This window comes from Castanea sativa, chromosome 8 (assembly GCF_040712315.1).
Source record: "Castanea sativa cultivar Marrone di Chiusa Pesio chromosome 8, ASM4071231v1".
Classification (NCBI taxonomy): domain Eukaryota; kingdom Viridiplantae; phylum Streptophyta; class Magnoliopsida; order Fagales; family Fagaceae; genus Castanea; species Castanea sativa.
The window spans coordinates 43,979,233-44,005,212 of record NC_134020.1 but is presented as its reverse complement, the minus strand read 5'-3'; the positions used below and the strand labels follow the sequence as shown (position 1 = coordinate 44,005,212).

At 39.1% G+C, this 25,980-nt stretch overlaps 2 protein-coding genes across 2 annotated transcripts; one reads left to right on the top strand and one right to left on the bottom strand.

Moving 5' to 3' along the window:
• Window positions 1-7,841: 7,841 nt before the first annotated feature.
• Window positions 7,842-8,417, bottom strand: LOC142606386 (uncharacterized). Its single transcript, XM_075777747.1, has one exon. The coding sequence runs from the start codon at window positions 8,415-8,417 to the stop codon at window positions 7,842-7,844; it is 576 nt and encodes a 191-aa protein (XP_075633862.1).
• Window positions 8,418-21,855: 13,438 nt separating this feature from the next.
• LOC142607006 (uncharacterized protein At4g22758) lies at window positions 21,856-23,083 on the top strand. Its single transcript, XM_075778411.1, has 2 exons — window positions 21,856-22,562; window positions 22,681-23,083. Exons 1-2 carry the CDS (start codon window positions 22,163-22,165, stop codon window positions 22,845-22,847), a joined length of 567 nt encoding a protein of 188 aa, XP_075634526.1. The 5' UTR covers window positions 21,856-22,162; the 3' UTR covers window positions 22,848-23,083.
• The last annotated feature ends 2,897 nt before the right edge of the window (window positions 23,084-25,980 follow it).

Sequence of the window (25,980 nt, the reverse complement as noted above, 5' to 3'; positions counted from 1 at the left end):
TATAATTATCAAAACCTAAAACAATATCAGAAAGACAAAAACCATTACTGATAATTTGTCAAGTATAGCCACCAACCTCTTGATCAAATATCTTTATGTAAAAGGAAGATGATATTGAACACCTTAAAAATGACAATATCAAATTTATGATAAAGATCATATGGTTCCACTTTGATTATCCAGTATCCAACAGTCACCACTCACGTCCACTTTCTACGTTTGAAATTTCGACTTGGTAAATCTGGAAATACCTTTTTTTAGCAAGTTTAGTTTTATTCTTACGAATTATGACTCATTGATCAATTATGACTCATTGTTAATCTTATCACTTCAAAATTTACATTTAAAATCTCAGACTTTGAAAAAACTATTTTACAAATCATTATCTCAAACTTCTACGAGTTGATAGAATGACGCTATATTATTCTACCTGAAAGTCTTGTAACTCAATTAGCACATTGAAATTTTACACAAATACATTACTAAGCCATTTGATTTCGACAAGTGATCTCAACTCCCTAATTAAAGGCTTAGTAAAATATGAGTTTATTTTTGAAACTCATGAATCTTATTACTAAGCTTATAAATGAGCCTAAGCTCGACTTGTTCTATTTATTGAGTCCTAGTATGCATAAGAAGAATGCTCTTATACAATTAATTCTGCTTGGACTAGTTCGTTTATTAAACAATCCTAAAACTAAAATTCAAACTTAGGCTGCGTTTGTTTCGGCAGTAAATAGTTTCCGGGTGTAAAATGATTTCAGCTGAAAACATTTTCGGGAAAAGAAAATATTTTTAGGTGTTTGGTAACATTTGAAAAAATACTTTGAAATTTTTTTTCAAGTGTTTGGTTGTCATCTTGAAAATATTATAGAAAATGCATTTTGTATTTGTTGCTCACATTTTCTCACATTTTCTTAGCTTCCAATCAATATATAAAAATCTTTTCTCAGATAAACACAGAACAAACAAAGCCAAAAAAAAAAAAAAATCATCAAATTTGGGAGAGAAGAAGGAAGAGAGAGAGAGAGGAGAGATCGTGCGATCGAATCCTTCGATCGCGCGGCGGAGGCTTCGATCGCGCGATCGACGGCGAAGGCGAGATCGCGCGGTGGAGGCTTCGATCTTTGCTTGATCGCGCGGTGGGGATCGATCTTTGCTTGATCGTGCGGCGTTGGATCGATCTTTGCTTGATCGGCGGTGCGAGGCACGGCTCGGACGACGAGATTGCGCGGCGTTTGGGCTGGTCGGAGCTTGGCTGGGCTGGCCGGAGTTTGGCTGAGGTGAGCTTGGAGATGAGTTTTAGACTGTGTGAGGAGTGTGCTGAGCTCTCTCTTCAGGTGTGATTTTCGGAAATGGTTTGAAGGTAAAATCAAAGTGGAAGTGATTTTCCGTTGGAAAGGGCTGATTTTCCGGTCAAACTGCAAACGATTTTCCGTTGACCGAATTTTTCGTGGCTGCCAAACATACGTAAACGCGTAAAATGATTTCCTGAAACTGTTTTCAGTCCAAACAAACGCAGCCTTAGCTTGTAAATAAACAAACATAAGAAAAAAATTTATTGAGCCAAGCTCAAATTATTTTTAAACTATTTTTGTATTTTGGCTTTCATTATTATCGTTTTTATTTATGAAAAAGTGGGAAAACTAACGGCGTTTAACTGCTCCTAGCCACTTTCACAGTTTGACGTTGACGCGGAATTAATGCTGCTTGGACTGCTGTCGGTGTGCATGAACCATTGACTCTCTTGAGTGATAAGGTTAACGTCTGCTAACAAATATCAGTCAGATATGTAAACTAAATTTTATCACATGAAACAGTTTCACATTATTTTGTGGGGGAAAGTTTTCAGAACAAAAACGTGTCAAGCACAAAATGTCACTATACCTTTATAAAATTCTTGTTTTTAGTTGCGGTGAATCCTAGTATAATATTTTATTATTTGATTTAATTTTCGTTTGATTTATGAGTGAGTGACTAATATTTTTACTATTATAAAAATATTATGATAATTTGTTGTGTTTGTGGCACAATTTTATTCTATTTTGGTCATTATATTTTGAGCTTATTGTCAATTTAACCCTTATATTTTAGTATTAATCGATTTAGAATTTGTTATTTTTAACTGGCAATCAATTTTGGTTAATAATATATGGACAATTTTGTAATGGTTGGTTTGCAAAGAAAAAGAAGAATGTTTTTTTAGTGGTATAACCAGTTGATTTCCTTTGCTGGATAACAATATTCGAAGCTGCTTTCAAGAAATTTTATTTTTTATTTAAAGAAAAAAAACTTTACAGCTTTATGTTGATCTCACTCTCAGTGCAGGCAACTTGGATAATAATATGGTCAGATTGTGAATTTGTGATCAAGTTCCCACTTCCCAGGTCTCACCTGGCTAGTAGTTACAAACAATCCAAATTTGATGGACTAAGTCTAATGCGATGTATTTAAACTAAAAACAGAGGGGGAGAGAGAGAGAGAGAGAGAGAAAGAGATACGTATAAATTAAATCCAACTAACCAAATTGATGAGTGTGTTTTAATTAATTTTCATTTTAAGAAGATAAGTGTGTTGATTGAATGTGTTGGATTGAGACACAGAATTTGTTTGCGTATTAATTGTCTCATCCTCATCTACTTGCATATGGAGAATGACAATCGCATGTTCGACTTTAACTCTAGTCTAGGAGTCGTGGTCATGGACCGCCGAAGTGGCTGCACATCCTAAGACCATGCGCATGCCAAAACCAATTCAAACTGAGCTCAAAGTTCTACCTACCTACTAAAGTAACAAATGTTTTTTTTTATATAAGAATACTTCAATTTTTATTGAGGTGAAGACAAATACATAGCATCATGTAATGTAGAGGACTCGATAAAGGCGGGAGTTTCATCTAGCCAAGTTACATAAGAATCAATTCCTTTAGCAAAACTTGCTAGGAGATGTGCTAGTCTATTACCCTGTCTTTTAACATGTTAAAAATTAAAAGTACGGAATTCATGCATCTTGTGGTGAGTGTTGGTGATGATGTTGACAATTGAAGCGTGGGTGGGAGTGGTGCCCGTGAGTGTAAGGTAGACAGCTTGCGAGTCACTTTCGAAGATGGCATCCCTGATACCAATATCTGCTGCGAAGAAAGCTGCTTCGTCCATGGCTTTTGCTTCGGCTTCCAACGGACCCAGTGGCAATGGTAGTTTTTTGCTTAAAGTAGCAACTACCAAACCCAAGTGGTCTCGGATCACAACGCCGATGCCGATTGTTCCAGCTTGTGAAAAGACGGCGGCATCAGTGTTTATTTTATACCACGGGAATGTTGGTGGTACCCAACGGTTGTCCATGGCGTCCTTGAGCACGCTGGGTCGGTGATGAGCAAGCTGGAATTATAAATAAATATCTTTATTGAAAGTCGCTTAATTTAGTATATTACATTACAAAATTCAACTTTTACGAATATTCTAAAGCACATGTTAATTGAACCTTTTAAATTAAAGAATATTTCAATTCTAATTTTCTAAAAGTAAATTTTAAGTAGCTCGTCTTGAGTAGATGTCTTATTTTTTATGGTCGTAGATAAGGTGATATAGGCATAAACTCACAAATACCTTAGTTAGGAGGGTAAGGAGTACCACAAGTTTATTATTTAGGATGGAGTTTGTTCCAATTGATATTAAATTTATAATTGGTGCTAATTTAGCATGGTGTTAAATGAAAACTGATGAAGCAGTATCTCGTTGATTTGCTTGGATTCGTCCAGATGGCTCCTGGAAGTACTCTGACGAGCCTGCGGGAGCAGGAATTTACTCAAGTGGTCACCGGTGTGGTGCCTGCCACAACACCTCCGATGATAAAGTCAGTATCGAAGAAGATAATAATTGAAATACCAAAAATGATTCAGGTGGTGATGTTGTTTCTATATGTACCTTGTTTTGGTGTTGAGAGGGTTTTATATACCCTTGGGGATTGTATCCGTTGGGGCATTAATGCTTCTTCTGATAACGTCTTTAGGGGAGTAATGGGCGTTAATGCCTTCCCGTTGGTTCGTCCAGCTGGTCTTGTAACGGTTGAGGCTTTATTGGCAGCATTCAATGGCCTTAACTCTTTTTGATGACGTGGATACTGGTCATGTTCGTCCGTGAAGGCAGCTTCGTCTATACTTATATTCGTCGCTCCATATTCGTCAATACCATCGTATGTCTCGGCTCATGGGTCGTCGTTGACGATCATGGAAGCCGAACAGCTTTTTTTTTTTTTTTTTTTGCCCTTTGGGATTTCGTGCCGCATTAAATGCGTTATGGCGGCGTTACGTGGGTCGTGGCCACGTGGCGTGATGTGGCTGGAAAGGACCGACCCTCGGGTTTCCCGCCGATTTTCTCGTCACTTCTATTTGGTTTTTAAACTCCTTTCTTTGCACTTTACTTTTTATTTTCTTCCAAACTCCAGCTTCTTCTCCTCTAAGCACCCCTTCGTACATTTCTTTGCTTCTTTTTGGTGATTTGCTTGGTCGTTGGGCTTCTCGCTTCTTCGAGGTAAGCTTCTTCTTCCTCTCCCTCCTTCTTTTTTCCTTCTTCGCAAGTATCTCGATTTCCGGTTTTTTTTTTGTGTTTTTGTTTGTTTCTTCTTTCTTTTTTGTGGGAATTTTAGTATTCTTCTTTTTAGATTTGGGGGTTCATGGTCGTTAATTTAGAGGTTAGGGAAGCTTGTCCTTCAATTTCTTTTCTCTTGCTCGCTTGTAGGGGGTCTTTAGGTGCTTTTCCCAATTGGGGGGTTTTGTTTCCTTGGTGGTAGCGGCTTTAGGTGTTGCTTTGGGTGATTTATTTCCATTGCTCCGAGAGTCGGCCGATTGGTTCAAGGTTTGGTGAAGAAGCCGCAGCTTGATGTCCGAGGTCAGTCCCAGTGACCTCGATACCGGGTTGTCATCTAGCGACGACCCTATGGAGGGAGATACTACGCCGTCTCGACTTTGCAGAGGTTAGGGCTTTTCATGCCCTCGTGAGCCGTGCGGGTTAGATTCCGACGCCGTCACTGGCTTAGGGATAGGTTTCGGGCTCCCGCAGCGGTCCGTGTTCGTCGCCCCTACCGACGACGACAGGGCTTGCTCGTTTTTCCCAGGTGAAGTGTGCTTCTACGAGGCCGCTTTCACTTGTGGACTTAGGCTTCCTGTCCACCCGTTTGTGATGGAGCTCCTGGCATATCTGGGGATTGCCCCCGGGCAGCTTATGCCCAATTCGTGAAGAATAGTGGTCAACTGTATGGAAATATGGTTGGCCGCTAACGGGGATATGATTAAGGTAAATGAGCTCGTTTATTTATACCGTCTAAAAGAGTCCAAAGAATAGGGGTATTACGAGCTAGTACCTTGGGAGAGAAGAACTAGGATCGTCAAGGGCTTACCTTCGTCCTTCAGGTACTGGAAGTCCAGATTTGTGTTTGTGTCTGGGGACAATTTTGAGACTCCCTCTAGCCAGATCGGGGTGAGATCCCCAGTTGCTTCGTCTGGGGAACCCCGACCTTAGGTGCGCGCCTCCTTTCTCGCTTTTTTTATCTTTTACATATATATTTTTTTGATGATTGTAGCTAATTTCCTTCGGTTTTCGTGCGCTAAACGAAGACCGAAGTTGAAAAGTAGGTACAAGGAGCGCGTCGAGGCGGCCATCACGTATTCCCAGTCCATTGAAAATTGGGACGACTTGGTAGACCCGAGGACACTCGCTTTCTACAACCTTGGCCCCGATCCGTCGCCCTACGTCTTACGGAGCCTTGATATCGAGGGAAAGAAGAGTAAGCTTCTGAGTTCGTCGGTCTCGACCTTGAGGCTGTACTTGTTTGATTTGCTCTTTCCCTTACAAAATCTTTCCCTTTTGCAGAGATGACGACGAAATTCAACAAGGGTATGTATGAGAAAATGAGGTCCAAGAAAGACGAACCCTTGTCGAACCTCGGGAAGAAGGTGGTTCGAGTGAAAGGCAAGGTTGCTTCCGTTACTCCGACGGTCTCGACCACACCTGTGGTTTCGGGTGCCAAGACGACGAGGACGGCTTCTCCGGCCACTTCGGTAGAAGAAATCCCGACACCTGCTTCCAAGAGGCCTCGCACATCGGATAAAGGAAAGGAGGCCGGCGGCTCGTCCACTATTTGGGATGACGAGGGGTTGGCGACGGATCGGCTCGCGGGGTCGCGAATGCCGAGGACCTCGAAGGCGCTTCGTGTTCGACTCCAGTTGAGTTGATGGGTCGTCACATCCATAAACTCGTCCAAGTAACCTGTTTGTTTCTCATTATGCCTTTGCATATATGCCCATCCCTTTCTCATTTATTCTTTTGCATGCCTTTTTTTTTTTTTTTTTTAGGTGTTGGGGGAAGCCGTCCATTTTTCAGCGGAGTATCAAGCTCAGGAAGCCAAGGTCGAGTCTTCGCTTTCTCGGATCAAAGTCCTGGAGATGGAGAACTCGAGGCTGAAGAGGGATCTAACATCCGCGATGGAGGATGTTCACCAATACAAGGACGAGGTCAAAAAGCTGGGCGACGATCTTAAGGTTGAACAAGAAATTTGCTTCGGAAAAGGACGAGCAGCGCGCTCGCGAAGGAAAAATCAAGGTCGTCGCCTCTAGGGCCATCGAGGGCTTCCGGCCAGGATCGAAGAGTACAACTCCGTGCTCTTCGCCTGGTACTTTAAGCGGGGTTTGAGCTCTTGAGGAGGTATTGCATCAAGCATCCTTCCGGGGTGGATTTGGAGGCGCTGGATATGGAGGAGGTCGACAAGGAGATCTCTGCCGACGAGGCTGCCCTAGCCGCCGCCGCCGAAGCTCCTGGGGACGTTCCTGATGCTCGCGTCATCGATGCCCCTGCCCTTGATGCCCCAGCTGAAGACGATGCCGATCCGGATGTCTGAACCTGTCATTAAGAAGTTTTTATTATATATATATATATATATATTTTTTTTTTTTTTTGAGGTGCCTGACATGTTTTTCAGGCTCAATTTCCTGGACAACTAGAAATTTTCATGTGTATTTTTAGCCCAGTGTTTATGGGTTCCTTTTTTTTTTTTGAACAATGGCCTCTGGTTTTAGGCTTTTATAATATCACATCTACTTGGACATATTCTGCTATATAAATTTTTTTTTTTTTTTTTTTGTATCCGTCAGTAATGTTCGCCCACTTCTAGTCTTCTGAGCCTGACCCTTTTGTTGTAGTATTCAGTCATCTTCTGCTGGTACTTCATCGTCATGTTCGAGGCTTTGTCCCTTACCTCGTCTAAGCAATCCAGATTGATTCGAAGCTGGTCGTTGTTGTTCTCCTCGCGAAAAACTTCTCGCCTGGTGCTGGCCATACCCACCTCGACTGGGATTACTGCTTCAGTGCCATAAGTGAGCCTGAAAGGCGTCTCTCCCGTGGGGGTTCTTGCTGTCGTCCTGTAGGCCCATAAGACATTGGGCAATTCTTCTGGCCACGCGCCCTTAGCTTCGTCTAGTCGTGCTTTTATGATTCTGAGCAGTGTTCGATTAGTTACCTCCGTTTGCCCGTTAGACTGTGGGTGCCCAGGCGACGAGAACTTATTCTTGATACCTAGCCCTGAGCAAAAGTCTCTAAATCCCTGGCTGTCGAACTGTCGGCCATTGTCTGAAATGATCGTTTGCGGAATCCCGAACTTGCAAATTATATTTCTCCACACGAAGCTACGGGTTCTTGCCTTTGTGATCGTTGCTATCGCTTCTGCTTCAACCCATTTAGTGAAGTAGTCAATAGCGACGAGTAAGAATCGTACCTGTCCTTTTCCCAGGGGTAATGGGCCGACGATATCGATCCCCCATTGTGCGAATGGCCAGGGGGAGGTAATTGTTGTCATCTTTTCGCCGGGCAGCCCTCCGGACGTTCCCGAACCTCTCGGCACTTATCGCACCTCTCGACGAGCTCCGTAGCGTCCGCCCGCATAGTTGGCCAAAAATATCCTGTTCTAATAACTTTGCTTACCAAGGACCTGGGCCCGGCGTGATCTCCGCAAATCCCCTCGTGGATTTCGTGGAGGACGTACTTAGCTTCTTCCTCGTCGATACACTTCAAATAAGGCGATGAGAATCCTCTTTTGTATAAGGTATCATTCAAAATTGTAAACCTGGCCGCCCTTGCTTTAATCTTCCTGGCCTCCATTGAGTCATGAGGGAGATGCCCGTTTTGAAGGTATGAAACGATTGGTGCCATCCAACCACCTATGTTCTGGATGGGGAATACTGGGACCTCCTCAATGCTAGGGTATTTTTGGATCTCCATGAGAATCTCCTTGTTCGTTGGTTCTTCTATGGACGAGGCCATCTTGGCGACCTCGTCTGCCTCTGCATTCTGGTTTCTCGGGATCCTGACGAAATTCAACTTGTCGAACCCCTGAGCTAGACGCCTGACCAACTTGAGGTACTTCTGCATCCTTTCTTCCTTCGCCTCATACTCTTCCCTGATCTGCCCTATCGCCAGTTTCGAGTCACTCCGAATGAGCAAGTTCTTAATCCCGAGAGCATTGCCAAGTCTTAGTCCCGTCGCATGCCTTCATATTCAGCCTCGTTGTTGGTTGCCGGAATTTTAATCGGACTCCATATTGGAGTTTTTCTCCATCGGGGGTGTTTATAATGATCCCTACTCCTCCCCTCCTTCGGGCCGACGATCCGTCCGCCTCCGAATCGTCCACCGGTTTCGCCTCGTCCATGCCGTCACCATCGTCCGGGAGGGTGAATTCGCTATGAAGTCCGCTAGAGCCCGCGCCTGATGGCCGTTCGGGATGGTATTCGATGTCGAACCGGCCGAGTTCGATCGCCCATTGGACCATTCTCCCAACTGCACAGTTTGCTCATGGATTTCCCCGATTGGTTGATCCGTCATTACAAGGATGGGTGTGCTTCGAAGTATGGTTGTAGCTTTCGTGAAGCCACTATTGTGGCGAAAACAATCTTCTCAACTCGGGGTATTCGGGCCTCTCGCTCCTCGGAAGGCTTCGACCGACATAATAAACTCGGGAGCCGCTTCTTGTCTTCTTCTCGGATTAAGGCCGCACCGACGGCCGTGGACGAGGCCGCTGTGCATAAATAAAGGCTTTCCCCTTCTTTTCGAGTGGACTCAAGATGGGCGGGCCGCCTAGGTAGCGCTCGAGTTCTTGAAAAGCCGCCTCACACTCGTCATCTGTGCGAACGCTTGCTTCAATGTTTTGAAAATGGGAGACACTTGTCCGTCGCTTAGAGACGAACCTATTCAAAGCGCAAACTATCCTTCCCGTGAGCTTTTGGACTTCTTTGACGGTTTTGGGTGATGCCATGTCGAGTATCGCTTGAACCTTCTCCGGATTTGCTTCTATTCCCCTTTGGGATACCATGAACCCTAAGAATTTTCCCGAAGCTACCCCAAACACACACTTACTAGGGTTGAGCTTCATCTGGTGTTTCCGAAGGGTATTAAATGTCTCTTCCAGGTCGTCCAGGTGAGTCAACTCTTCTTTGCTCTTAACGAGCATATCGTCCACATACACTTCCATATTTCTTCAAATTTGCTTGCTGAACATCTTGTTCACCAATCTTTGGTACGTTGCTCCTGCGTTCTTCGCTCCGAAGGGCATTACCTTATAGCAAGCAGAGTCCTTGGCTTGTGATGAAAGCGGTTTTTTCCCGATCTTCCTCACCATCTTTATCCGGTTGTAACTCGAAAATGCATCCATGAATGTTAGTAATTTATGTCCACTCGTAGAGTCTACCAACTCGATCTATCCTCTACAGGGGAAAACTATCTTTCGGGCAAGCCTTGTTTAGGTCCGTGAAGTCTACACACATTCTCCATTTTCCATTTGCTTTCTTCACTAACACGACGTTGGCCGCCCATTCGGATAATAAACTTCTCGGATGAAGTCTGCCCGCAACAATCCGCTAACTTCTTCCATGATTGCTTGGTTTCGTTCGGGGGCAAAGACCCGTCGTTTCGCCGGACGGTTTCTTCTCGGATCCGTCCTTCAACTCGTGCCGGATTACTCGGCATGGTATGCCTCGGCATATCTTTGTGGCTCCATGCAAATACGTCCAAATTTCCTTTAAGGAAACGGACGAGTTCATTCCTCATCTCGGGGCTTATGGTTGTACCTATCCTCGTCACCTTCGAGCTTTCCCCTCAACGAGTTCCACCGTTTCTAGTGGCTTCCATGTTGTCTTCTTTCTCTCTTTCAATCGTCCATGTGTGGTTTTCTCCCCGCAGCCAACACGGCCTCGGTAGCATTCTCTCGGCCAAGACTTGGTCTCCTTTTACCTCACCAACTCCGTCTTCGGGGCTGGGGAATTTTATCTTTAGGCGCAGGTGGATGTTGCCGCCTTCAACCGGCCGAGCGTGGGCCTCCCAATGATCACATTGTACGAAGCAGGGGCAAGCCTACAACCGTGAAGTCCAGCATGACGGGCCCGTTGTTTCGGTAGGCGCCTATCGTGACTTTTAGTGTCACAATGACCTTGGGGTATACCCGGTCGCCGCTAAAGCTGACGAGGGGGGACTAAAACTGACGCAGTCTACCAGGACCTAGTTTCAATTGTTGGCAGGACGCTAGGTACATAATGACCGCAGTAGCTACCGTTGTCGACGAGGATCCTTTTAGTATCGAACCCTTCAATTGTGAGTGCTATCACCGTAGGGTCGTTATGGGGCTGCCCGACTCCCCTTGCGTCCTCTTCGCTGAAGAATATATCTTGGTTCGTCCGTCTTTGTTTCAATGGGGATTCCATATGGACACTGTTTACTTGTCTCTGGTAGGCTTTCTTGTGGGACTTGTACGATCCCCCCATGAAAGGTCCTCCTCGCTATCGTGCATATCTCCCCGATCACTTCGTGGTTGAGATTGGCGATTCTCGTTGGACGAGGGCTCTCGTTGGCTCGTGTCGCCCTCTTTGAACCTCGTTGGAGTCCCCCTTCTTTACATACTTCGAAGTTTTCCTTTTGTATCGCTCTTCTATCCGTCCCTTCTCGCATCTCGGCAATCTTCTCGTGTAATGGCCGTGGTCCTCGTGGAATCGGCGCATTTGCTCTTGTCCCGCACACTTGGTGACGAGTGCAGGGGCCTCGGCCACTTTAGGTGGTGTTGATCCCGGATCCGTGTCAAAATTTTGTCACTGTGCATAATGTGGCGTGAATTTTACCGGGCCGCGAGCTTTCTCGTCTTTTCGTCCGTCGGTCACCTCCCCGACGGCTCGACGCTCCCTCTTTTGTCCCCTCGCGTTCGTCTTCCTTCCTTCCTTCCGTCTTTAGCTTCCCCTCGTCTACGATGGCCGCTGCGTCCTCGCATTCATGTACTTTCGAGCTTTCAATAACATCTCTCGCCATCGTCCGGGCGGATTCTTTGCTAACGAGACGACGACCTCCGAACTTAAGCCCTCGCCTTAAATGTCGTCACCGGACCTTATCGTCCGCATCGTCCACTTCTAGAGTCTCCCGAGTGAAGCGTTTTACATACGATCGCAAGGTCTCCCTCTCTCCTTGCTTAATAGTGAGTAGGTGATCCGTCGGTCTCGGGGCGTTGCCCCCCGACGAAATGGCGCAGAAAGCACTACTTAATCGCTCAAAGTTGTCGATGGACGAAGTGGGCAATCTCGTGAACCATTCTCGTCCGGGGCCTCCTTCGCCGTAGGCGGGGAATGAACGACACATGATCTCGTCGGGGCCGTTGAAGGCCTAAGGTCGTCTTGAAGGTATTAAGGTGATCTTGGGGATCTTTGAGCCCGTCAAAAGGCTCGAGCCGAGGCAAGCCGAAATTTCGCCGGGTACCTCCGCTGCTCTAGGACTCGCCATGGTAAAGGGGGAGTCCGTCGCTCCGACCATTCTATCCGTGCTTCGATCGGTCTTTTCTTTGATAGCGTTTCTTAATTCATCCATCTCCTTCCTCATCTCTTGGAGGATGTCGAATGTCGCTCCTCCGGGGTTACCGTTCTCCGTCGGTCACTCCTTCCGTGGCTATCCCCCTCGTCTGCTTGGACAGCTCTTGACCGGTTCTCCTCTTGCTGTAACCTCTGTCTCATCTCTTGATTCTGCCTGGTGAGTTCTTCGACGGTGGCTGCGAGGTTTTTCACTTGCTGCGCCAAGGCCGCTGAGTCCTGGTTAGATTCCATCTAGAGCTGGTGGGAACCACGTTATGGTTGTATGAGAAAGTCGTTCCCACAGACGGCGCCAAACTGATGAAGCAGTATCTCGTTGATTTGCTTGGATTCGTCTAGATGGCTCCTGGAAGTACTCTGACGAGCCTGCGGGAGCAGGAATTTACTCAAGTGGTCACCGGTGTGGTGCCTGCCACAACACCTCCGATGATAAAGTCAGTATCGAAGAAGATAATAATTGAAATACCAAAAATGATTCAGGTGGTGATGTTGTTTCTATATGTACCTTGTTTTGGTGTTGAGAGGGTTTTATATACCCTTGGGGATTGTATCCGTTGGGGCATTAATGCTTCTTCTGATAACGTCTTCAGGGGAGTAATGGGCGTTAATGCCTTCTCGTTGGTTCGTCCAGCTGGTCTTGTAACGGTTGAGGCTTTATTGGCAGCATTCAATGGCCTTAACTCTTTTTGATGACGTGGATACTGGTCATGTTCGTCCGTGAAGGCAGCTTCGTCTATACTTATATTCGTCAGTTCCATATCCGTCAATACCATCAAAAACTATTGAACTTTTTCTCAATTAAAAAAAAAAAAAAAAAAGAAGTAATCAAGTGTTTAACTAATGCACCAGACTTGGATATGGTCCATATGCACCGCAATGGAATCAAATTGGAGTGATTGGAATTATGGAAACAAATAATTACATACATTCTCTTTTCACTCTTCTTTCCACTAAAGTTATTGCCATGGGCGGAGCCCGAGGCAACAGCCCCCTGATCCCACCCAAATTTATTTTTTTCCAACACGATATAAAGTGTTAAATTGATTTATGGCTTTAATTTACAGATTATATTTTCCTTTGTTGCATTAATTTGTTTTTACAATTTACTCTTTAGGTATTATAATTCTAAATTGCTTATATTTAAATTAATTTTTTTTGTTTTAGATTAATAAAACAATGACTTAGTGTGTGTCTATATATATATATATATATATATATATATAATGTTAAAGACCGCAATCTCAAGTTAATTTTGCTTTTAATAGGCCCACTTGAATGGATGAAATTGTGTAAAATGCCTCTCAAAGTATGTGATTTGACTAATGATATTTGAATTTCTAGATCAAGGATTATACATTTGGAGTCACCATTTATTTTAATTAATGAAAAAAATAAGAAAACTATAATGTATTATTTTAATGATAGAAAATGCTTAATTTACATTTCACTTAATATAAAAATAAAATTTTATATCTTTGATCTTTTATATAATCAAAGAGAAGCAAATGTCCTTATAGTAGTTACATTTAAAATAAATAAAAATTATATCGATGAAGACCTTGTATAAGAAACCATTGACCTAAGATCGGAGATTACATTACAAAGTAGGTAAGTGTTAGGCATCCACTCTGCCTGATGCAATCAATCTTCTTGAGTATGGTAATCACTGTCATGTCATGAATCCATTCATCCAAGCATGTTGCCCAAAAAAAATGCATGTCATCACACAACAAATAAATAAATAAATCAAGTGTCTTAGGGTTTTGAAAAATAGTTTGAATATTTAAACGTTAATCAAGCGTCTTAGGGTTTTGATCTTAATTCATCGTATCATCAAAGACAAACATGTTTAAGTTTTTAATTTTTTAATTAATTTGAGGCAACAATCAAAGATCAATCAACCAAAAGTTTAAGAAATTTTAAATGCTTGTAGAAGGCTTGATTATCAGTTTAGGTTCAAATGGATGATTGTAAGTTTGTAACAAACTTTATGCCTAAGATTTTTTTTTAATCTTTTTATTTTAATGAGAAGTGTTTAGGATGAATTGTGTAGGGGTTTAGTATGTTTTTTTGGGAGCATTGCAGAGTAGAGAATTGAACGATAAAGAGTCTAGTTTGTACTGAATAAAAGAATTAGCAGCCACCTTGAAAATGTGTGCTTTGAATTGTGATGGAAAAGAAAAATCTTAGTTGATGAATTTGAGTGAGTCTAAGACTCCCCAAGGATTGAATCCACAGAAAGTGGGAATTGAAAAAAAAAATTTATGAAAATTCAGTGTATCTGTGGCAAATGCTGATCGACGCATGCTCTGAGGAGTGTCGATGGGCACTTAGAGCCAAGCGCAGAGCCCGCCAGGGGGGGGGCCTCTAAAAAATTCACACTTTACTTTTACTGTTCTATATGTTTAGTAGTTTGCCCCTCTTGACAAAAGAAAAGAAAAGAAAACACCCCATGGCCATTTGAGAACAACAAGACTTGACACCAAAAGGAAAGAAAAAGTTACTTCTGTACACTCCAAGTCCAAACTCCATATCATGCCAATTTTGTTCTAAGGTTTTTTTTTTTTTCCTTATCCCAGTTTACCCTTCTCATTAGTCACGAGCCCACGACACTTTTTCTAGCTTATCAATCAAAATTCAAAAAAAAAAAGAAGAAAAAATACTCACTTTTTACTTTTTGCTTGCAAAGTCAATTTGTTTAAGGATGAGAGAACTTGGATTGAAGAACCACCAGGATTTTAAAGAGAGCAGTTGCCTTTTGATGAAATCAATTATAGATGAAATGAAATCATCTTATTTAAATAATAAAAAAATTACGGCTTAAATTAGTGACCATTTATGTCCTTGTACGGCAACAAAACCTCTTTGTAATTTTTCCCTTTCATCTTTTGACTTGTTAAGAATTTCATATTATGTGTTTTTATTATAAGCCCAAAATTTAAGTACTTAGAAAAATAGAGAAAGAAAAGTTTCATCTTTCATTAAAAATAAAATAAAATAACCTTGATGTGTATACAAAGTATATTAATATACTCTTAATGTTTTTACCTTGATTTATTTTCTTAATTTATTTGAAGAAATTAAATTGGATGGTCTAGGTTATTATAATTATTTTTTAATCTTGCTCCAGAGATTAAAATCCTGATTCCACCGCTGTTTAGAGGCGGAGTTCAAATTCTGAACGATATTTAGGGCTTGTTTGGATACCACTTATTGTTGAAAACTAAAAATATTGTAGTAAAATAATTTTTAAATATGTGAATAGTGTCGTGAGACTCAATTTTAATAAAAATTTTAGTGAAAAAAGAAATTTGCAGGTCTCGTAAACAGTACACGAGACCCACTTAAAAATACACAAACGCAAACATAGACGCTAGGTACTGTATCCAAAGATTCCAAACTATCACTTAGTCCTCTGTCCGATTTGACTTGTTTTCGTTCTTTTCATGATTTTGGCGTTTGAAACTGTTTTTGAGTTTATTCCATCTTTTGGTGCTAAAAATGTTTCCAATAATGCGAGGTTAAACATATGTTGCAATAGCATATTATCGTGGGATTTTAATAAACGTGCTGACCCTGTTAGCACTACTAGACACTTTCATTTCAAACATTTGATGTGATGATTATTTAACTTAATTATCTTATAGTCAATAATATAAATAACTTTCGGTTTCCACCTGGTCTTATTATATTGTATAACTTCACTATTGCACCAAGCCATCAACCTTGAACTAGTGGACACATCAAACTTCTAAATTTAATAATAGAGCAGCTAAAGGTGAAGCAAGTAGAAGTGCAAGTACCATCGAGGGGTGTGGTCTAGTGGTCTTAGGTGATGCACAAGATGCGCTGAGTGTGAGGTTTAAGGTTCGAGTCTGAATATGGATTCACTTGGGTTGTCTCTCTCAGTAATTCAAGGTTCACTATTGTTCCCGTAGGGCTGAAAAGTTATGGTTCACGTGGTTCCTCTACACCTAGCAGAGCTTCGGACCCCGCGAGTAGGGTGTTATTATCAAGGTAGTCAGTTTTGTACCGTACCGGCCGGTACGGCCGATATTTTCAGTTCCGGTGCTTGAAACGGTACAAAAACATCTTCATTTCGTACCGGTTTAAATACCGACAGTACCGGGTGCATTTCGGCTGTACCGGCAGAAATATCAGATTTCGGCCGGAAGATAGATACCAGCCCGAAACAAAAACCCAGATTTATTTGTAGTTTTTCACTCACCTAAGATAATTTCTTAACAAATTTCACGATTTGATGCATCTTGTATCTCGGTCTCTTTTCTGCTTAGCTTTCCATTTTTCTCCATGGTTGCTACCTCTGTGTTCCTCTAATCTTCTCCTTCTTCTTCTTCTTCACTTTTTTATTTCTTAAGTGTTTCTCAAAGAGTTTTGCTTTGGGTGCCCAACTGACCAAAGGTAAGGAGCTTCTTGAAATTTGAAATGAGACAAGACTTAGTGGAGGTAAACATGTGGAGGAGATAAAATTAATAAAAAAATAAAGAAAGATAAATTGTAAAAGTAAAAGAGAATGAGTGGAGGTGAAAAAAAGTGAGATATTAAAAAAATTTTGTTGGCAGAGGATAGTGGAAAATTGACATACGTGTATCCAAAAAAATAAACATTTACCGTATTTTTACAACAATTTCACAACAAGTTTTAAGTTGTTATGGGTTTTTATTGGTGAGGTAAAAAAGTGATTTTAGTGGTAGATTCAAATTAGAACTAATAAAAAATAGCCACATATGATTTGTTGTAAAAGTGTTGAGAAAATATTGTGGACGTGGCACATTTATAATATATATATTTTAAATATATAAAATAGCGGTAAATTTGAAACAATACACTGGTATTGACCGGTACTGAAATATATCGTTCCATTGGCCAAACTGGTACAACCTCCGATACAAGATTGACTTCCTTGATTATTATGGTTACATTCAGGTAGGATTGCCACATTCACCCCTATCCTTATTTTTTGTTCATAAAAAAATTTATTAAAAAAAAAAAAAAAAGGTGCAAGTAAGTTTCATTTTCTTTTCCCACCTCAGAATTCTAATGCAATCAAAGAGAGCCAACGAATGGATTCTTTCCACTTATAACCCCAAAATATAATATTACAATTATTGAGAATTTGCTTCTACGTGGCATTGACTAGTTGAGCCCACCAAGAAACTGCAAGAATAAAATAAATAAATAAACAAACACAAAACCAAATTCCAACCTTTTGGCTAACCATAGAGTGAAGTTGCCTAAAAATGCCGAATTCTAGTCCATTACTTAAAGCAAGAGAGACATTTCTAACCACAAACGAAAGGCACCCCAAAATTTGTGGCCTATATCAATAATACAATATGTTGTGGGTTCCAGTTAGCTTAACTGAAAAAAAAAATTTATAATTAAATAAGACATTTCTTAAAGCATGTTTGAATATTTCTAACCACAAACGAAAGGCACCCCAAAATTTGTGGCCTATATCAATAATACAATATATTGTGGGTTTCAGTTAACTCAACTGAAGAAAAAAAAAATTATAATTAAATAAGAGACTTGAGGTTTAATCTTATCAGAAGTGGATGCAATATATTGAAACTCTAAAAATATAAAATAATAATGCAACATGTTTGAATTACATTCCTCTTTCAAGGTTGGCACTTACTTATTTTATGATTATCGCTCATGAAATTATAGGCGTTGTATATACATAATGTCAGTATAAAGAGTGCGAAAGAACAATTACCAAATGGTGGGTCTCCCAAGTCTCAAGGGCTCATGGCCAAGCATATCTATTAAACTATTGTGTGATTCTGTCCTCTTCATTTGTCCATAATTTGCATATGACAACCAACGTAAAGAAGGGGCAGTGTGGATTGCCTCATTTGTTCACATGTTGTGTCTAGACTCTAGACCAACCTTGCAAGTCACGTCTCCTCCAGGAATCTCAATCTGTCTTCTTTCGCATTGCAAATGCTACCTGCACTAGATGATACTACTGAGAGTTGAGCTATCCTTTATTTTCCATCAGCAATTATTATATATTAATGCATTCTATTCAATTGAGAAACACGTTTCTAGCAATTTATAAAGAACTGCCAACCCCTTCCCCAACCTTTATCAAGAATAATTTCCAACTATCATTAACCTTTTGATTGAATTCAGCAAAAAAAAAAAAATTAATTAAAAAAATAAAGGCCCAAATTCACTGTTGATCCTAAAATATATATATTGAAATATTAGTAGGTAAATTCTACGGACTAATAGAGTATTTTAGTTAATGATCAATTACTAATGGAAGTTAACTTTAGATCAATAACACTCATTTATTAAACTCAATGACCAACAACACTCATTTGAAATTTCAAGAATAAAAAATACTCAAAGTAAATCAATTTCAGGGACTAACATAATCCAAAAATCCAATTACATAAGATATAAGTTGGAGGTTTTTTTTTTGGGGGGGAGGGGGAGATTGTAGAATTGAGCCCAAGAAACGTAGACCAAATACATGGTACAATCTTCTTCTCCACACACAAAAACAAAAACAAAAACATAGTACCTAAGTTGGGCCCTCCATGTATATTTTAAGGGGGAAAGGGGTTAAGGAAATCAGTAGAATAATGATGATTAAATATTATTATTCTATTTTCATTAAATAAAAAAAATACTATTCTATTCCGTCATGCTACTTCTGTAAATGCGTTATGACTTGTGAAAACAATATGCAAATCTGTTTCAATAATATCTAAGGCCAAAATGAATAAATGAAGAGCAAAGTTTCTCTCCAAACTAGTTTGGAAATAAATCCTTCAAATTTATCATATATCTTTTTTTTAAGTGTGAATTTTGAAAATCTAATCGTTGAATTTCATGTTCCTTATGTTCTTAACATGTATATCAAATTTCGTTTAAATCGGATTTTATTTACTATTTGATCAATAAACTTATTTTTTATACACAATTTTAGATTACAAAAACTTGAAATTTTAACACATGGTTGATGACATAGCAATTAATTTTTTATTTTCTTGAAATTTTGCAAGCATAAATAATATAATAAGAACATGTATTCAAACGGTTAAATTTTTAAATTTCACACTTAATATAAAAATATTTGATAAGTTTAAAGAATTTCTCTCCAAACTAATTTAGAGAGAAACTTTTTTTCATAAATTAAAGCATCCAAAAGCCAGATACGCAAGTGGATGGGACAGCGAATTTAGGTACCAAGATTAAAAATTATTTTAATCACAATATGATCAATGTTGTCAATGTTTTGCCCTATTTCTTAGTCGCCACTCTTCACTGTGTCAATAATTCTCGGAAACCAGGTCCTCATTACACGGCCTAACACTATGTCATTGCCCCCTACTGATTCCCCCCCTCAATCATTCACACTTACAAATTTTGACACGTCATCCACTAATAATAATATAGAATAATTATAAGGGACCGCATCCGGAATTTAAAATGAATAAAACTGTATAGGAATAGATTGAACGGACCTAAACAAAGATTTACTTATAGTTATTTGTTTCGTAAACAAGTTAAATTCAAGTTTAAGTTTAGACTTGACGGTTAAACAAGCCATACTCAGACATGTTAATGTGTTTGTGAATTTGCTCTTAAACATAAAAACTCAATTTAAGTATTATGATTTTATTTTATTTTTTTGGTAAACTTGTACAAAAATATATTATATAAAGTTGAATTTAGATTGTATAAGTTTGTCAATAAACTCATAGGATATTAAATTACTATTTTGTAACTTATTGGTAATATAAACAAGTCTATTTGTAATAAAGATTCATAAGATTATAAAGAGGTAAAATATTTTAATCATGATTTTATTATATATATATATATATACTAACTCGTGAATAAATTTGAGTTTACTTAGCAAAAAAATGAGTCAGTTATAAACATGCAATAACAAGCTCAAAGCTTGACTCAAGTTAAAAAAGTAAAAATAAATAAAATAGAAACTTTTAATATTTTGACTTGATTCATTTACAGTCAAATTAAATTTCAAATCCACGATGAGTTGTAGACATCTTCTGTCCATTTCTGTTTAGATGTATCCAAACTTTTGATTGATCGAATCGGATAAGTCAAAAAGTCATGAAAATGGGTGTCACTGATATATTGAAGTCGTTATAAACTTTTGCTTCTTGGAAGTCCCGGGTTAAACAGTTAAACCTCTAAAATGACCAAATTGTCCAAAACTTTTGAAGCAGAGAAGGAATCATCCGTTGATTCTAGTGGAAGCAACGTAAAAATCTGTAATGACCCACTACCACCGCAAAGCTCAGTAAAAAACACGTGTCAAACACGTGACCAGTTAAATTTAATCAAGAGCCGCCTCTTTGGAAGGATAGTACATATATACATAATAGTAGTAGTAATCTGGCATTCTGTAATAGTACTACCTATACCCATGCAGTGACGTCTCACCGATTCGAAACACTACCCGAAAATTCCGCGGGGGACCACTCATAATCACGCTTCCCCGTGTACATTTCAGTCAGCTAATTATCACCAAGTCATCACCACCTGTGCAATTTAGCACACAAAGCAGTAACTAACACTATTTGCATCAAACACTACAAAATTAAATAATAAGAGAAGTAGTCAATTTGTGAGTTTCAGTTAGTTTAACTAATAAAGTTTTTTATGATTGTATAAGAGATTTGAAGTTCAATCATCACTTATACTAAAAACTTATTAGTATCTTGGTCTGATAATAAAGAACTATTATCAGAAACGTAGATCATAGATTAAAACTCTCTAAAAAAAAAAATACTCAATTTTATGCATCAAAGTTATAAATGTGTAAATTTGTAAAAATTTTATAAGAATTATATAAATTTGAAAAATGTTAACTAATACTCTTAGAATATTGGAAAGTTTTTATTAGAAAATAAAAAAAAATTAATATTTTGATAATTTTTTCATTTATCATAAAAGTGATGTCAAAACTTTCTTAAAATGAACTGTTAACTAATACCTTAAATGCACTCATTAGCATGACCCTATAAATTTATACTGACATTATTTATTTCACATTTAGTTTTTTATTTTTATTTTTATGTACCATGCAGATGAAATAACTAAGTGGATAATGGTTATTGTATGGGAAAAAGAAAAAACAAAAAATTAATAATTTAATGTAATTGATGAATCACGGGTTCGTCAATTGTAGTGAGGTCGTCCAGATGGGACTAGAGGTCTGCTTGTGTCGCGACGGAAGAAGAAATTCTCCGAAATGGTCACCGGTGTGGTGCCTGCCACAACACCTCCGATGCCAAAGTTAGTACAAGGGAGTTTATAATAGTAGACTATAAGAATGATTAGGGATATCTTGTAACTGTCCCCATACCTTGTGTTGGTAATGCGTGAGCTTTATATATGTTGTTCTAGATTCTAGCCGTTGTGGTAGTTATTGTGACTTTAATGCCTCTTTTAGTAACGTTTCCTGGCCTATTGATATGAGCTTTAATGGCCTTTTAATGGTCCATACAACTGTCATTGTAACCGCCTGAGGTATTTATTTAGAGTGCATTAAGTGGCTTCTTTCCCTTCGTCTGTGATGGAGCTGAAATCGCCAGTGACATTTGATTACCTTGTCTGTAAACGCCACTTTGTTGATTTGGATGACTTCGTCCAGATAAGTTCAGTTCATCAGTCTCATCAGTAATCTAATGTTAAAATAAATAATATGATACAAGAAATTTTTTTTAAGTGATTATGTAAAATAAATTCACAAATTTTTTTGATCCAAGTCTCTTTACACTCACAAATCACATTACTATTAACCCAAACCACACATGTATCGGGGTAACCGGCACTAGCCTGTATTCGGTCCTCATAAAAGTGGACTTAACAGTTTATCAAACCTATCTCATTCTCTCTAAAACCGGCTATAGCCGGTGGAGTCTGTAAGAAAAATCGTGCCCACCTTCGCAGACATTCTTATCTTCGTCACCGTATAAAATCCATAGAGGGGAGAGGCTTTAGTTCTTCATTCGAATCTTAACCTCTCCTTTCATTTATTTTTTGATGTCACTTTTTGCCATTGGTCTTCGTCGTTATTTACAGTTATACCACTCAGGTTATGTTAGCTTCCGGTGACTGGAAACCTGAGAGCAGAAGCTCTTCTCCAGCTCTCGGCTTCCCTCGCCTCAGATTCTTCCGGTACCGGCGTTTGAGGTAACCGGTTTTAGACCCCAAAAAAAAAAGAAATTCAAATTTTATAATTGCAAATATATTATTTTGCTTCATATGCCGAATTCGAAGAGTCACCGGAGAGTGCCGGAGGAGAAGAACCGGAGGGGAAAGCTAGCGCATAGAGCGTCATCGTTTCACGGACAAAGTCCGCTTACCATGGCGGCGGAGCTTCGCCGGCCGAAGACGACGCCGGAACTGCTTTCGTACAATAACGTAGTTGGATCGACGCCGATGGAGGGACGGCCACCGGCGGCGAGGCTGACGAAGTTGTTGCTGAACGTGACGATCCAGGGGAGTCTCGGCCCCGTACAGGTGATCATGTCGCCGGAATCGACGGTAGGCGATCTCGTCGCCGCAGCAGTGAAGATTTACGCGAAAGAGTGTCGCCGGCCAATCTTGCCGACCACCGATCCGGCCATGTTCGACCTCCACTACTCGCAGTTCAGCTTAGAAAGTAAGAATCTCGTAATAATAATAGCCGTTGATTTTGCTTTTTGGGGACACGTGTGAGGTTACGATTGGCGGCGTGTTTATTTATTAATTAATTAATTATTTTTATGGTGGGGGGCCAGGTTTGGACAGAGAGGAGAAGATGATGGCATTGGGATCGAGGAACTTTTTTCTGTGTAACAAAAAGACTGCGTTGGACGGTGGCGTAACGACGTCGTGTTCTAAGGAAGCTGAGAAAGTTTCAAAGACTGGCTTTCCTTGGCTCAAGTTCATGGACTTCTTGCTGTGATTGATTACCTTTTAGTGGACTATATAAGCTTTTTTTCTTTTTTTTTTGATTGGTTAAGCCTTTTAGTATTTGTTTGTTCAAATTATAGTTGTCATGTGTGTTAGATTTTGGGGCATTTTCATGGTGTTGGTGTCCCAACTTTTCTTATTGCTGTTCCTTGTATCATAATAATTCGTGATTTGGAAATTGTACAGTTAAAACTTTGGTCAATATAGTTAATATTTTTTTCTTCTCAATTACTTTGGCCAATATATTTATGATTTTATTTTTTAAATAAAAAAAACGTAAAATATCACTAAATTATAAGACTTTTGCATTTTCTGAATTAATTTGATACTTTTTTTTTCATTTAATATTTAAACATTTGAACCACAACTGCTATCAACTTGTGTCACTGAATTATAAGGCTATCGAATTTTCTGAATAAATTTGATAATTTTTTTTACTTAATATTTAAACATTTAAACCATAACGATCAACGTGCACATGAGAGGTAGGTCAACTGCATTATTTCTCATTCTCCATTGCCGTAGTAATTTTCTTCTTGAACTCGGTAATGGATTTTTAGTTAATGATGAGGCCTCAAATTGCTCTATCTATAAGTTAATCATACTCGTCTTTGATTGTAAAGGTTTTTTTTTTTTTTTAATTTTTAAATTACAGCAGACAATAAGGAAAAATCTCTAGCGTTTTGATCTCTTCATGTAAGTTGTAATTAACTCACTAACCTTCCGCTATCAAATCATTTTTCAACGTAATAACCATCTCTGTGTAAGGAGAGGAATGAATCTCTTCCAATATATTTGGTTGGGAGGAAAGGAAACTCAATTAATGGAAAAGTGAAGGTAGAAAAAAAAAAAGAAGGGAGAGGGATAAAGTAAACTTTAAGCATGCATGATTTTTCACGGGCCCCAATCCCCATAATGTCTTCCTAAATTGGGATAGGGTGGAGCTGGTGTCCCGTGCCATTGGATACGTTGTGATGTGAACACGTATTCAGTCTGTATCTTAACATGTCCAGTGGCACTGGACACAAGCTGGATCCATTGGGATAAAATAGTAAGAGCATTCGCACCCGAAAATTACATCTTATCCTATTTTACCATCTTAAAAAATTACTTTATTAATTATACTATACCATTTTATAATATTTTTAGCATCCCAACTTTCAGACATGGCAAAACGGGTTAGAATTTTCTGACCCAACCCAACTCGAAAAATACTCGACCCAAACCCAATTTTTTTGACTTGAAGAAAAACAAGTTGATATGTGAGCCGACCCATTTTTTTGCTGGTCAACCCAAACCCGAACCATTTTTAAAAACTTTTTTTTTTGGTAAAAAAAAAGGGTAAAATTAAGATAATATTGGTTTAATTGTTTATTGTGAGCTTTAAGAAAATAATTGATACGTTTACATAACTACATGCAAATTCATTGAAAGATAAATGATTGAGCATTCTGTAATGAGTAAAGATTTTTAGATATCAAATAACAAAGTACATGCCAAGATAATCAGGTTACTGTAAAGTTAAAAACATAGATTTAAAATTGTAGACATGTGTGAAAATAGTGAAGTTAAAGTATCAAATTAACATAAATTATGAATGCTTAAACCTATTTTTTAACAATTTATGTCCAAAATAAACGACTTTTAAAAATAAATTATGATATTTCCTAGAGTGGGTGTGTTGCGTAACAATGATGTAATATTCATAAAAGAGATCATATATAAATAAGTAAGCAATCAAACTGTAATATATATCTCAAATTAAAATAGAGTGCCAACTACAATTGATAATAGATTATGATAGGGGAATAATATAGCCCATCTCCAAGTCGTCCATACAGGTCGTCCATAGCCCACCTACTACCATAAACACCCTCAGAAACTTACCTACAAGTGCCTCGTCCAGGGAAGAAGAGATCAAGACGAGGTACGCACCATCGAGTGATGCACTCGGCCCGTAGTGTCGACATCCTCGTCTTGAGCAAATTCACCCGTTAGACGAGGCATCCCCCGCGTGCGAAACAAAGCACGCCCAACTCGAGGAACTCAAGGACGAGGGTGTCACACTTAGGAAAATCTCCAAATGAGAGATATGATAATCCCTTATCCCACGCGTAACCGCCAGGTATCCGTTGTGAAACAAGAGCATAACTTCCGTACGGTTATGCAAGTTACGTTTGATTTCTATCTCTCCTCTGAAGCCGGAGAAGTTCAAATTTTGGTAACTCGCCTATGATAACACTATATAAAGGTTGTTTCGTACAAACCCAAGGTATGTTCAGCTTTTACTCCAAAAAAGTTGGAACTCAAATAACTTAGAGGAAAAAACTAACTTTGCCATCGTGAGGACTTTGGACTTTTGGCCGGCAGCCCCGGTCGCCTTTGATACGCTTTTCTTTCTTTTTCAGGCCGTAGAAAGATCCAGTAGTCCTTTCCAGTCCGAAGCATCCAGCCTACTGATTTTCTTCGCATCATCAGATTATAAAATTAATTTTCAAGATTGTAAATATCTTATATGTTTTTATTTTTTATTAAATGAGTTATCCAATAAGTCAATTGTAATTTTGTTTTATATTTTGGAATGTTGATATTGTGTATAAATAAAACATGTGTATTTGATTTACTTATCTTTGTGTTATTTTGTTTTAGATAGCAATGTTAGGATTTGTATAATTTTAAAATTATTGAATAAGTATTAATAAGTTTAATTGAATTCAAAATAATGCATTTTACATCAAGTAATTTGTTGCATAACTTTCCAAATGGCAAATACATGTTGTTTTCTTTATAAAAAAAAAAATCATGTGAAAATACGGGTCAATCCGATCCGACTTGACCCGCAACCTGATAGACTTGACTCAAACCCGACTCGACCCGGTCGTTTTGCCATGTCTTTTACAATACAACACATTAAAATAATATTTCTACACAATAAAATAATATATCCCAAAATCACCATCATTTTACAATACAACACATTATTTATTCTTTCTCTCTCATTCTGTCTGTTCAAGAACAACCACAAATTTACTGAAACCACCATCACCACAAGTCCACCACTGCTGCACTACACACACTGACACCACCACCACCACCAACCCATAATCTACCATCAACACCAAAAA